This window comes from Exophiala aquamarina, assembly GCF_000709125.1.
Source record: "Exophiala aquamarina CBS 119918 chromosome Unknown aczIA-supercont1.6, whole genome shotgun sequence".
Taxonomy (NCBI): Eukaryota; Fungi; Ascomycota; class Eurotiomycetes; order Chaetothyriales; family Herpotrichiellaceae; genus Exophiala; species Exophiala aquamarina.
The window spans coordinates 849,128-863,104 of record NW_013550582.1 but is presented as its reverse complement, the minus strand read 5'-3'; the positions used below and the strand labels follow the sequence as shown (position 1 = coordinate 863,104).

General features: G+C 52.2%; 4 protein-coding genes across 4 annotated transcripts; 2 read left to right on the top strand and 2 right to left on the bottom strand.

Moving 5' to 3' along the window:
- Positions 1–1,463: 1,463 nt before the first annotated feature.
- On the top strand, positions 1,464–2,945 carry A1O9_07705 (uncharacterized protein; the record flags this gene model as incomplete). The annotated part of the gene is made up of 1 exon (XM_013403260.1): positions 1,464–2,945. One exon carries the CDS (start codon positions 1,464–1,466, stop codon positions 2,943–2,945), a length of 1,482 nt encoding a protein of 493 aa, XP_013258714.1.
- Positions 2,946–3,576: 631 nt separating this feature from the next.
- A1O9_07704 (uncharacterized protein) lies at positions 3,577–5,430 on the bottom strand (the record flags this gene model as incomplete). The annotated part of the gene is made up of 2 exons (XM_013403259.1): positions 3,577–4,440; positions 4,513–5,430. The coding sequence occupies 2 exons, from the start codon at positions 5,428–5,430 to the stop codon at positions 3,577–3,579; spliced, it is 1,782 nt and encodes a 593-aa protein (XP_013258713.1).
- Positions 5,431–7,849: 2,419 nt separating this feature from the next.
- A1O9_07703 (uncharacterized protein) lies at positions 7,850–11,920 on the top strand (the record flags this gene model as incomplete). Its single annotated transcript, XM_013403258.1, has 1 exon — positions 7,850–11,920. The coding sequence occupies one exon, from the start codon at positions 7,850–7,852 to the stop codon at positions 11,918–11,920; it is 4,071 nt and encodes a 1,356-aa protein (XP_013258712.1).
- Positions 11,921–12,336: 416 nt separating this feature from the next.
- Positions 12,337–13,410, bottom strand: A1O9_07702 (uncharacterized protein; the record flags this gene model as incomplete). Its single annotated transcript, XM_013403257.1, has 1 exon — positions 12,337–13,410. One exon carries the CDS (start codon positions 13,408–13,410, stop codon positions 12,337–12,339), a length of 1,074 nt encoding a protein of 357 aa, XP_013258711.1.
- Between the last annotated feature and the right edge of the window lie 567 nt (positions 13,411–13,977).

The window sequence follows — 13,977 nt, the reverse complement described above, 5'->3', positions numbered from 1 at the left end:
AATAATGAAGAGCTGTAGTAAGCTCAGAGGCAAGTCAGGGTGTATGTCGGGGCACGGGGTTGTGAAGTTTAACTGTTGTCGAAGGTGAACCCCGGACGAATTATTAATTTGGTTAATTAGCCTTCCGACCTCTTCTGAGGTCCCTTCTCCGTCAACTCCTTCATCTACCAAGCTGTCTGGTATACGAGGTACCGCACTTAGATCTCTCAGCTAGAAGGCACAGAGTGGTGTGCTAGCCACTAGTAGTACGCAGGACAAGAGAGGCGTTTGACAATTAATTCTTTCCGAGAGCATCCCAGTCCCCAAGGTCAAACTCTTTCCATTCGTGTCCAGAGGCCCAGCAACGCATCGTGATGGGCAATGCACGGTCCAATAGCCCAATAGGCTGAGTCACGGATGCTTCCTTCGATGCACGGTAAAGGTGCTTGTTTTCAAATGGCGCAAAATCCAATCGACCAAAGACTGGAAATGGGCGTTTGGTACTTATGCACTTGCCCTGTCGGTTATGGCAACCGATACGGTGATTGACGAATGAGGCTGTCCCTTCAATACGATTGCTTCCCTCATTCTTCTACTTTGAGCCACCAGCCTGATGTTGTGCTCGTTTCCAACTCTTCAAGACGATCGTGGCCCCAGTCGGTGCCATGGCCGGTGAGGAGGCGCCAATCTACGTTGGCCCCAAGAGGCCGCAAAATTCCCGAATGCTACATAGGCTTGGGATCTGCTTCTTCAAACAATGCTCTTCCGTCCGCAACGTCGAAGGGGGGTATGGATGCCAACCAGCATTGAAAGTCCAAACGTCATTGCAACGAAGTGTTGTCGCTCTATCGGCCATAATGAGAGCCGTCCACGCGATGGCAAACGTTTTGGGCGAACCCCCTCCAAGACCTTCAGCCCCAATGGAGGAGGGGCTGCATATACGAAAAGGATAAACGCTCGGGTCCTGACTAATTGGCTACACCTGTCAGGTTTTGCACCTTATCACAGACTACAAGGCACCTACTCTCGTATTTGTGGAATAATGCGTCGCCTGAGTACCTATTGGCAGTCGTCCTTTTCTCGTGCTTGAGGTGGCTAGCCTTCCTGGATACTTTTGGTTCGATATGAGCCGCCCATGACGGCTTCCTCTACCCTCAAACAAGCGCCACATGGCCGGTCAAGTCTTCCCCTCAGCCCTGCGCCTGTTGAAAGTGCCAGATCAGGCGTTTTCGGATTTGGACCTCACATTTTTGGCCCCAGTCTCGGTTCTCTTTTCAACCTCGCCGTTAGTCATGTCATGGAAGTCTTTCAAGAGGATACTGAGGGTTGAAAGGTGTCTCCTTGATGATGATGATGATGATGATGACCATGGTTCTTTACTGCAGCTTTGGGATATGATTGATAGTGGCTGTAAGAGAAATCAGCAATCAGGCTGAGAATCGAGTCTTTCAGTCGAGATTCCTGTCGCCTGGTTTTAACTCGCTATGGCTTCACAGGGCAATAGGTCGCAACTCCTGCTCACTGGTTACCTTGATACAAATCATACATCCTCGCTCGAAGCATACTGGATCACACGGCCCACACCGTGGCCTTTCGTCGCCGCGAGTGTGACTCTTTCTATCATCCTGGGGTTTCTTGGTGTACAAACGTCTTACAAATCATGGGAATCAACGAAAAGGATCAAGTCAGGTGCTAGTCTCATCTCGATGAACGATATATCTTATCAGCCAATCCGACAATCATCTTCGTATGAGCAGCGCCACAGGAGATGGACATCTGCATCATCTTCGAACGACTTTTCGACAACTAGGACTCTGATTGAGAACGATGCAATGGATACCTTTGTCAATGATCAGCGCCGGAGGACTGTGTCAGTCGATACCACACTCAGTGGAACAAACATGCATGGTGGACTTGGTACATTCGCACTTACCACTACTGCAATCGGTATCACTTGGTCAACATTACGGGCAGCCACCACTCTAGCACTTATGATTCAAATTGTGTCAGGGGAGAAACATACATACCCTGGAATTGCCAGCCTTGTGATCATGTTCACTTCGGTACAGACATACCTGGGGAGTCGGGCCATGCCACGCATCCTATATCTCCTCATTGTGATAGACCTACTCATGATCTATAGCTGTGTTGTTCTTGCTATCTTCTCTTTCCTCCAGGACAAGAAAACATCATACCAAGAATTTGCCATCCAAGGGGGAAACTGTCCATGCATGTTGGGCTTCAAGACAGGGCACGACATGGAATCATGTGCAATGTTCCCCAGCCCTCCATCTTTTGTTGGCTGTGATACCCAGTATCTTTGGTCCAACAACACCGACCATTTCACGAACCTAACTGTCACATATCCTAAATCTTGCCTCCTCTCTGACCACAACAACGGCAGCGACAGTGACCTCAACCCGAACCTGATGACATATCTGGTCCTCTCCGAGATTGTAGTTGGCGGTGTTGGGCTACTATACGGTCTTATTGTATTGGGATTCGCCTCCCGCTGGATTCCACGAGCCCTTTCGCATCCCAAAGAGCTCTTCGTCTCATTCCCTCTCATATCCCTTGAGCCGAAGAACGCCCGGCCAGGCCCCAACCCGATCGACCCGTACAAGCAAAAAGGAAGACACCACAAGATGCCGGGGCGGGCTGTTGGAATGACGGTGCTGGCGTTCGTTGCCATGCTCGCCTTCGCCACCATCACCATTGTCGTCCATGTCCTTGATGAGACCCGTGCCATACGCCTCTTCTACATGGACAGTGTCGGTCCACGCCTCGACGGCGCAGGTAGCATAGGTGGCAACAATGTCATCGACACTGGTGGCGGGAATCTCGCCTTGGGCAGCAGCTGGTCGGATTGCTTCGTCGTCGATACCCCGTACTGGGCCGACGGCGGTTTCAAGGACTGGTGGAACGTCCACAAGAGTAACTTGCTGAGGTCCATCGCGCTGGTCTGAGTAGACTTTGGGTTGGTTTTGGTATGGGGATAAATATGGATGGAAAGAAACCAATGGACGCTGAAACTGGATTAAGCCGGGTGATGTTGGATGCCTCTGGCATTCGAGGCGCTCTCACAATATGTGCATCGGAAAATGAAGGAAACAGGTGTGGCATGGCAAGGGCTGGACTTTCTATGATACTATGTACGTCGTCACGTCGACTTGGGATGTAGTTATTTGGGCCGTCAAACTGGAAATGTCTATTGGTACGACCCATTTTAACCCCAACCTCTCGCATCATAAAAGTAGATCGCCTATGCCGTGTTTTTGCGGAAAACTCTCGATTTATTCTAGTGAGATTGTCTCACTAAATAAAGTATGATATGCTACGAGAATAGCGGACCCGCGAAACTCCCCTCTGGCACTCGCCCTTATTGATCGAGACAGATAGACAGTGACAATGACAATGCGCACTCTGGTGTCAGCTGAAGGACACAAGGAGCCAGTTTATTGATCGATCGATCGATCAGCCAATCAGTCAATGGGAGCACGGAATATTCGCCGTGTAGTTCGTGATCGAAGGCATGCCCCCGAACAACCCCGCAAAAAAGCGGCAGACCAGAGAGTCTGCGTTTCAATTTTATTTTGTTCAATCCCAGCCCATTTTCCAACTCTCAGCCATAAGCACCAGCGCCCTCGCAGCGGGCTTCTCCTGGATCTCTCGCGGCAGCGAGGCTGGGAAAGCGACGACCGCCTGCCTCAAGGCGGCGATTCCGGCGGCGCCGTAGAACAGTACGAAGCGGTCGCGGGCGACATTTTCCAGCATCGACTTGAGGAGAATCAGGTGACTAGTTTGTACCTCGGCAGGGGGCGTGTTCGCGATACTGGCAAGGCTTTCCCAGTAGTGGCGGGGCGGCCAGGGGTTTTGGAGGCGAGCTTTGGAGAAGTTCCGCAAAGCGATGGACGCATACCCGACCCCGAGCCCTGTCAGGCGGTCGTAATGCTTTTGTTCTTCGACGAAAGCTTTCTTGCCGTCGGAGACGTGTTCGGTGCGCCAGCCCAGGCGGAGTCTTCCGGCGCTGGTGGATTCGGAGCCAGAGACGCCAAATAACGCGGGGGCCGCGGCGTGGAACTTGCACACTAGAACGGCAATTAGCGAGCAGCTGCTGGGTTTCATCGGCGGGGTGGGTGCTGAGCCGCCGAAGGCCTCGTAGTGGATGCCCGAGTTGAGGGATGGAACGTTGCGCGTGAATTGTAGCTCGGGCATGGAAAAGATCTGGGCGGCGAGTGTGCCGATCGGTTCGGCGGCTTTTGGGTTCACAGCGCATTCGCCTACAAAGGCGTTCATAACGGCTTTGCTGAACATGGATAGGAGGTACAGGACGAGTGATGGGATGGTGGTGGTGTTTTTGTCGAGAAGGCTAAGTCCGGGTGGAAGGTAGTCGTTCACAGTGACCGGTGGAGATGGTAGTTCTTTCAGTGCTCGGATGAGTGTTGAGCGGATTCTCTCGTGCTGGTTTGGGCAAAAGGGAAGAATGTCAGTATTAATTCATGGGAGAAGAAGGTAGAAGGATCTTCAACTCACAGGAACCCTATTGCCAACCCTATCGTCAGTCAGTTGGCCGATACTGGTTTTCATCGCCCTTCGCATATCCCCAACGTGAGGTTTTAGAGCTGGGTTCTTTCTCGTGTTGTCCCAGAAATCCTTCCGGAAGGCTTTGAGCTTCTGGTGAATTGCTAGGTAATGTCTGTGTTCTGCCTCTAGATTATGACGAGTGGATGATGTGCTTTGTGTGGGTTTCTGTGCGGGGATTGTCATTGCTGCTGGTGAAAGGTTTTGGCTGGTGATAGCACTGGTCTTGTCCGCCTCTCGTTGTTGGTGATGTTGTTGCTGCTGCTGCTTGAGGGCACTTTCACGGTCTTTTTGATCCTGCTGTTCGCGTTCTAGTCTCTGGGATTCTTCTCGTTGAGCCTTTTCAGTTGCTTCGCGCTCTTTGCGGTGCTTTTCCTCTGCGTCCTCCTTTTGCTTTTCAAGGATGGCAACGCGCTCTTTCTCGGCATTCTCCCGTTCTTCTCTCTCTCGTCGTTCTCTTTCCTCACGCTCTCTGCGCTCCAGCTCGGCCAGTCTCCGTGCCGCTTCTGCTTCCTGTCTTCGCTTTTCCTCTTCTTCCTCCTGCCTTCTTCGCTCCTCCTCACGCTTGCGACGCTCTTCTTCCTCTTTCTTTAGATATGATCGAAGAACAGCTTCAGCTTGCTGTCGTACTAGTTCATGCTGAGCGGTCGCATAGTTGATCTCCTTTCGATGGACTTCTGCCTGGACCATCTCCCTTGCATCAAGCTCTTCTTGTTGCTGGCGGCGTTGAAATAAGTCAAGTCTTTGGCATTCAGCATGGTGAAGTTGCACTTGACTAAACGCGCGTTGAAGATCATACTCGACTTTCCTGGAAGGGCTGTCGTCGCTCCTGCGCGAGGTCTGATAAGGCGACGCGCGTTCACGTGTCATAGCAAAGTCACGTGACTGAGGTATTCCTGGTTCAAAATATAGATCGACGGCGACCACAGGAACAAATCCTCGTGGTCGTAAGTCAACGTGGTCGACGAAACACACAAAGACTGCCTAGCTAAGCGGGACTGTTCCGCGAAGTGAAGAGCGTCTAGAAATTGACCGCATGCGGGAACCGTTGAAGCACCTGTGTTGTGAATGACAACAAAGCGTCACCGCTGAAAAGAGTCTCACGACAGGGCGTGGGAACGAATGGGTGAAGTTAGACAGTACTCCGTAGCGAGAGCTTCGAAACGATCAGGAGTGTTTCGGCAACCTGGAGATCGACAAGTTTTAACGAGAGATGGGGCAGAGTGAAAAAGGCAACAAGTGTTGTTGGGGGGAGTGTTAATGGAGGTACCAGGATGCTGGATATTTTCGGTGGATGAAAAGCTCCGCGAGGCTCGAGGCTGGCGACTGGACAGAGGAGGGTGATGGTGATGGTGACTGTGGCGCACGGCTGTGGTTGTTTCAGGCTCATACAGCAGAGGTTTAGGCGTGAAGGAGCCCGAGGAGCCTAAGTTAGGACGCCGAGGGAACCGGGGAAGACCAACTGAGGTCTGAAGTCTGAAGCTTGGTGTCGATTATTGAAGTGTCGCAGGTTAATTCGGGCACCCATAGGGATGCAGTAAACAGAGTCTTTAAGCGGGATGTGCAAATTGGGGAGCCCTTAGGCTGAACTTTCCCATTCAAGCGAGCGGCCACCGGGGCCGACGTCGAGCCTATAGGTAAATACACAACAATAAGGGTTCCGGCTTCCGCCCTCACTCTCTTCTTGGCACTTCGGAAGGCTGGATCCTTCTGTGCGTCAAGCGTCAGCCCAGGGGGAAACTCGTTGGCTTGTTTGTTCCAGACAGTCTCAAAAGTATTCGAAATAACTATGATTACGGCTGCTGCAATGGCATGATTGTGTATTAAAAAAGACCCCCTCGTAGATGCGGAGACTAGAATATGTGATTTTGGCTGGGATGTTGACGCGGGCGCCCGAGGCCCCAGACCTGGGCAGGGAGCAACAGCCTAAAGGGAGGTGCGTTGTGCATAAGCAGGACACACCTCACCTCCTCTTTGCAGCCAGTCTACCATTGCCCATCGACTAGGGTTCTATCATCAAACAGGCACCAAATGGACACGTTAGAGAGGGGATGTGCACTTCTGGACTCTGGATATGAATCAGACATCCATCATCTTTGGACCTACGAGTACGAGTACATCCCCAGGGGCGCAGAGGGGATTTGAGACTGAGACCTTTGTTGGAGATGCATCCACTCCGTCTTCGCTCCTCCACTCACCCACCACTCAACCATCCCAGCGTCCAGTTAACCTCCTCCGTACATGTGGTTAGTAGCAACTTCGCTAGCCGGTAGTACTAGTAGGAGCCTCCATACTCAGTCACATCCGAACTAAACCCAAGGAAGGGCAATATCTCTTGCCCTTCTGCGTCTGGCCAAGAGGATTCAATGCATCTATCCTCGCCCTGGTCCTAGTCCGGCTGCTACTACTCAAGCAGCAAGTGGCACTATTACGAGGACTACCAGTCGGCCACCACTACTATTTACACATTGCACCTTCTTACTCGCACTCATTCCCTCAGAACTCATCCACTCATCCACCTCTCTCTATCTCTGTCCCTCCCTGACTACACCTCATCGCTGTTCGCTTTCGCATCCAATCCTTCATCAAAAGCCAGAGTCGCTCTCTTGTGCTGCTTGCCCAGTCCAGTTCACTTGAATTCCCTTTTCCCTAGGCCACCCTCCCGTCCGTCGACTCCGTTTCCTGTCCTTTCCAGACAAACAGCGTCTTCCCATCGGGCCTGCCTTCCCCAGAGTCTGTCTTCAACCCGCAGTCGCTGCTTCAGACCAAGACCAACGACAGCCAGCCATCAGCTCTACGCTATATTGTCCTCGTCTTCCCTCCCCCACTGTCCTGTCAGAGTCTTGACACCCTTCTCTTCCCCTCCACCTCGGCAGCGGGCTCACCACCGTTCATCTGGCTGGGCCTTTATCACTACTCAACTCCCATCACTTGTCACATTCGAGTCTTGAGCAATTTGTAGCTTTGCGCAGCATTGATAATCCTTTTGCCAATCTGCAATCTCTGGTACGTTTCCTCGAATCCCTTCAGCTGAGTCTGAGTCCAACCGTTGTCGTGTTTCTCTCTCTCTCTCTGCCCCCACTTTGTCATCTACCTGCTCGCACTCTTCGTATACAGCCACTGAACTATGCTGACATCAACCCCTTTTTGAATAGTCTCGACCCTTCTATCCCTCCTTGACCAGCCAGAGCGACCAAGGCCATCCCTACTGTCCTTCTGCTTAGCTGTTTTGAATTTTGGCCCCATACAGAACGAACTCTAATTCGTTTCTGAGTCAAGAGGCACAAATATGGCACAATCAGGATCTACTGGCGTGCCTGGTCCTGCCGGGCGCAGGCTCCATATCGCCCATCGACGCAGCCCGTCTGAGCTGACCCCATTGATGATGGAACAACTTGCTCTTCAGCAACAAATCGAACTGCTCCAACAGCAACAGCAGCAGATTGCTGCCACTCATCAGCAATATGTGAACATGGGCATGATCCAGCAGCCCTTACAGAACATGCCGGGATATTCGCCCATCCAAGGCCAACCCAACATGTCTGGCATCTCGCCCAATAATACAAACTTTCAGTTCCCGCAAATGCAGCAACAAATGGGACTACCGGGAAATCCCCCAACGCAGCCTGCTGCTCATCGAAGAAATAACTCAGCTCTGCCAGGCATGGGCATGGGTCCCCCACCTGCACCTTCGGCTGGTACTGCTGGTGCCAGCTACGGGGAGTTCAATCAACAAGCTTCCTCCCAAAACCGTGAGAATGCCAGCAATCGAGGAAGAGGAGGCGGAAACCAGGGCGGTCATGCTCGACGTCACTCGCTAGCACTTCCCGAAGCGAAGAAGGCTGCAGAATTGGCAGAAAAGAAAAGAACTGCCGCAGGGTTCCAGTTCCCGATTCCTGGCGGCGCTGGTATCGCTGAGAGCCCTGTTGCTGCCACTCCTGCCGACGACAAACTACAAACACCAACTTCCTCCCAAGGCCTTGGGCTACAACGTGCTGGTAACGCCAGAGGTGTTGGCCACAGTCGCAGCCAAAGCATGGCTGCTGGCGGCACTCGTGGTGGTGGTACTGGCGGTCGTTCGGCCTTTCAGTTCCCTCCTCCAAATGCCACTAACGACGCCGGTCAGGCTGGTCAACCTGATTTGCAGCGCCGCGGAAGCCAGAGCAGTCACACAAGACAAGGCTCTCGAAACTTTGAGGGCAATTGGCGTCAGCAAAACAACCAGCCATCGGCCGATCAACCACAACAACAGATGGGACAATTCAGCCAACCTGCAGGCGTTGGTGGGGCCGGCTTCCAACCAGGCCATAGAGCTGGCAGGGGCTCAATCAATCAGTCTGTCGGCTCCATGAGCGGCTTCCAGTATCCCGGCCAGCCACAAATGATGCAAATGGGGCAGGGAGGAATGATAATGCCTCAAATGTTCGCTGGTCAGCAATTGAACGCTCTTCAAATAGCACAACTCCAAGCCATGCAGGGTGCCCAGCTTGGAGGACTTCAGGCTAGCCAGCATGCTCCGCAGCTAGGCATGCAACAGTCACAACAGCAGAGAAAGACCTTGTTTACACCTTATCTACCTCAAGCAACATTGCCTGCCCTTTTGAACGACGGTCAACTGGTGGCAGGTATTCTTCGTGTCAACAAGAAGAATAGGTCGGATGCATATGTTACTACCAGTGATCTCGATGCGGATATTTTCATTTGCGGTAGCAAGGATCGGAATCGAGCTCTCGAGGGTGATCTAGTCGCAATCGAATTATTGGACGTAGATGAAGTCTGGGGCCAGAAGCGTGAAAAGGAAGAAAAGAAGAAGCGCAAGGATATAACAGATACTCGCTCTTCCGGCAATACTCAGAATGGCAAGAACGATACTTCCTCATCCACCGAAAACCAATCCATCGCACCAGATGGTAGCATCCGTCGACGTGGAAGTTTACGTCAACGACCAACGCAAAAGAAGAACGATGATGTTGAGGTCGAGGGCCAGAGCCTCCTGTTGATGGAAGAGGAAGAGATCAGTGATGAACAGAAGCCACTCTACGCTGGTCACGTTGTTGCCGTCATCGAACGTGTGGCAGGCCAAATGTTTTCTGGTACCCTTGGCCTCCTGCGACCAAGCAGTCAAGCTACAAAGGAGAAGCAGGAAGCCGAGCGGCACGCCCGTGATGGAGGAGGTCATGGACGATCTGAGTCTCGTCCACAAGACAAGCCAAAGATTGTTTGGTTCAAGCCAACCGACAAGCGTGTTCCTCTCATTGCCATTCCTACAGAGCAAGCTCCTCGAGACTTTGTCGAGAAGCATCAAGACTACGCAAACAGGATCTTCGTTGCTTGCATCAAGCGCTGGCCGATCACCTCGCTGCATCCATTCGGAACTCTGGTTGAGCAACTCGGAGAGATGGGTGACCTGCGTGTTGAGACCGATGCACTTCTCCGAGACAACAACTTTGGATCCGACGAGTTCTCTGATGCTGTTCACAAGAGTGTCGGTTGGGATGACTGGTCCCTGAAGACCGAGTCCGAGGAAAGTCTGGCTACCCGTCGTGATCTTCGTGGCGAGCGCACTTTCACAATCGATCCCAATGGTACCAACGAGCTTGATGACGCCATTCATGTCAAGAACCTCGGCGACGGAACCGTTGAGCTTGGTGTCCACGTAACGGACATTGCACATTTCGTCAAGACCAATTCTCTCGTCGATAGAGAGGCTAAGAAACGAGGCACTGGGGTTTACCTCATGACTCGTGCTGTCAACATGCTACCGGCCAAATTGTCTTCTGGAGTCTGTTCACTCGCTCCAGGAGAGGGTCGATTGACCGTCAGTGTCATCCTCAAGGTCGACATCAAGACTGGAAAGGTGGAAGGCGAGCCTTGGATCGGAAAGACAATCATTCAAAGCTCTGGTAAATTGGCCTATGATGAGGTCGATGCCGTTGTTAAGGGTGATGGCAATGTTGATCTGCACGGTGCTACAATCGACGATATCAAGACCCTATACACTATTGCCAACAAATTTAGGGAAGCTCGATTCGGCCACCGATCCGCAAACATTGAACCTCTTCGTTTGCTTTATCAGCTTGATGATGAGAACGTTCCCGTCGAACACAATATCTTCAATACATCCGCCGCGCATGAGATCATTGAAGAGATCAGCTGCAAAGCCAACTTTTTGGTCGCCCAAAAGATTTTCGCTGCGATGCCTGACAAAGCCTTCCTCCGCCGCCAGGCTTCTCCAAATCCAAGACGCCTTCTAACATTCGCAGACCGAATGACCCGGGCTGGCTACGAGATTGACACCAGTAGCAGTGGAACTTTGCAAGATAGCCTCTTCAAGGTTGAGGATCCTGATTACCGCAAAGGCATGGAGACTCTGTTGGTGAAGACTTTGCAACGCGCCAAGTACTACATTGGTAACCAGCTGACCGAAGAGCAACGTCAACATTACGCTTTGAATCTGCCGATTTATTGCCATTTCACAAACCCCACCCGCCGTTACTCTGATATTGTGGTTCATCGACAATTGGAAGCCGCTCTTTCTGATGGCGCAATCGAATTTAGTGAAGATCTCGAGTCTCTGGCCAAGACTTCCGAACAATGCAACAACAAGAAAGACTCGGCCCATGCGGCCCAGGAACAAAGTGTTCACATTGAGTCCTGTCGACTGATGGATAAGAAGAGCAAGGAGTTGGGTGGCGACCTTGTCAGTGAAGGCATCATCATCTGTGTCTACGAATCTGCATTCGATGTGCTTATTCCTGAATATGGCTTCGAAAAGCGTGTTCATTGCGATCAGCTACCTCTTAAGAAGGCCGAATTTCGCAAGGAGGAAAGAGTTCTTGAGCTTTACTGGGAGAAGGGTGTCCCATCGTCGGCATACGTTCCAGAAGATGAACGCCCTCGTGGTTCGGCCAGCACCAGAGGCAGCAACAACAACACACGTGATTCCGAGAATGCCAAGGAGCGTGCAAAGGAGCGCTATGAAGCTCAGAGGAAGAATGTTGATAGCAACACCATCTCCACTGATGATGTGGATGCTTTATACGACGATGACAGTGCTTCTGAGATTACCGAGATGGCAGCAGGTGTTTCGCTCAATTCTCCGGTGGATCGCTCAACTCAAAGCATGCCGCCATCGCCAACCCGAAATGGCTTGTCGTCCAACGGACCAACACGGACTCAATCCGACTCTCGTATTGCAAAGTCTGGCAGTGACATCCCAGAAAACCAATTGACAGACAAGGAGAAGTACCGCAGCTACTTCAAACTGAGAGAAGAAGGTGGGGAGTATATTCAAGACGTCACCGAAATGACAAGAGTACCGGTCATCCTCAAGACGGATTTGACCAAGAGTCCTCCGTAAGTTCCGACATTCCTAGTTATCGGTGTGACTAATTTGCTGACAATTGTCTCAGATGCTTGACTATTCGATCCATGAATCCATATGCGTTGTAATGGATGAGCAAGAGCAAGAGCTGTACGGTCGGTCGGTCGATCGATACGTCATTGGTAATATGATAGCTGTTTGACAGCATTTGAGTAAAGGAGGCATGGGGTAGCTGCAAATGCTACAACTAGTTAGAGAATGGCGTGAGTGCCAAAGGCACAGAAGAGCTGTAATTTCATTTAGCGTTGTATTGAATAAAAGTTTCTATTTTCTTACTCTCGGTCCGATCTTTGGCTTCGTCGTCGTTGTTGATTCAAGTTCTCTGATCCATATAGGTACCTAATAATGTGCCCGCAGTCCTGTGAGGTGTTCCCGATTTCCAGGACCAGCTCTTACGCTTCTTTCGTGATCTTCTCAAAGATGCCCACTCCATACCTCCCCAGCGCACTAGCGACACCGACCGCAACGGCGCCCACCTTCCTCATCCGCTCATAGCCTGCGTTATCCTCGACACCGCCCACCCCAATGATGACGACACCCTTCGTCTCCGGATGCGCATCCAAAAGCGTCTTCAATTGCGCGACATTCCCCAGAGCCAAAGGATGCAGCGCGGCGCCGGCGAGGCCACCGATGCCCGTACCGGCCTCACTGTTTAGAACCGGCTTATTCTCAGAATCAAGCAGCAGCGACGACCCCAGCGTGTTCGTGGCTGTGACGAAATCAATCACGCTGCCTTCGCCCGGCTCACTCGACCGTGCCGCGCGCAGCGCATCGACCACCATGGCGAACTGGCCCGCGTACGTATACGGCGGCAGCTTGATCCCGACGCGTGGCTCCGACTCCGGCGTCGCCATGCGCCCGCGGTACGTGCTCTTGCTGTCGCCGATGGCCTCGAGGTACTCGGCCAGCTGCGCCGCGTCGTACGCCGGCGGCGGCGCGCCCGCGATGTTCGGACACGACAGGTTCACCTCCATGGCGAGCCGCAGGTCCTCGTCCATCTCCGCCGCGTTCGCGATCAGCGCGTACGCCATCGCGATCTCGTCGGGTGTGCCAGTCACGGACAGAATGAATGGTTTCTTGGTGGGTGTGTCTGTTCCAAGGTGGCGCTGCCCCACGATTTCGTTGATGATGCCTAGGTATTCGGAGAGGGTTAGTGGTGAGTAGCCTTGTGTGTTTAGGGTGCTGAGTGCTGTGGCTGAGGGTGATTCTTCTGCTTTGGCGCTCTCGTCCCCTAGCTTTGTGCCCGTGGGGATGGTCGTCTTCGCGGATGAGAAGAAGACGTGTTGATGCACCGCATCGTCGTGGCTGAAGCCTTCCAGTAGACTGGTCCGGATTGTTACTGCCCCTGTGTACGGTGTGTCGTAGAGCGTTTTGATGTCCTCGAGTGTTGTTGACCAAGGGCTTGCTGCGTTTAGTAGCGGAGGGTCAATTTTAAATTTTGGCGTCGGCGTCGGTGCCGATGCCATTTTTGTTGATGTGCTTTTGGAGATAGAGGTCGATGATGAAAGCTATCTGAGTTTTGGTAGGTTGAAGAATTGCGACGAAGCCAGGGGGTGGCGATCTCTTCCTGCCCTGATAGTTGCCAGACTGTGAGATCTCAGCTTACGAAAGATGATCGATCTGCTTTATCGAGTCTATAACAACCAATGGTTTGCCTAGTTAAAGTTGTCTGTAATCGACCTTGCATGGAGCGGGTTTTGAAAGGCTGATTTGTAGAAGTGAGAAGCCGGCCAACACAGAACAATAATGGAAGTTCCGCCCCAAGCGATCGCCCGGCTCAATCGTGGATCACTATCAACCCGTGTTGTTCTCCACCCGGACTTGCCACCAGGAGAGTTGATTGCTTGCGTGGTCAATTAATGATGAGAAACGCTGGGCGTCGCGAGCCTAGGAGAGTAAATGCAGTCTGTGTGTCTGTCACACGCGCCACGTGGCTGGCTGATTTCAGCCCTTGCTTTGGTCTGCGTAAGACTCGGTAGACAACAACTTATCACTTGGCGGCTTTCATCCCACGAGACACGGGTACGAGGGAG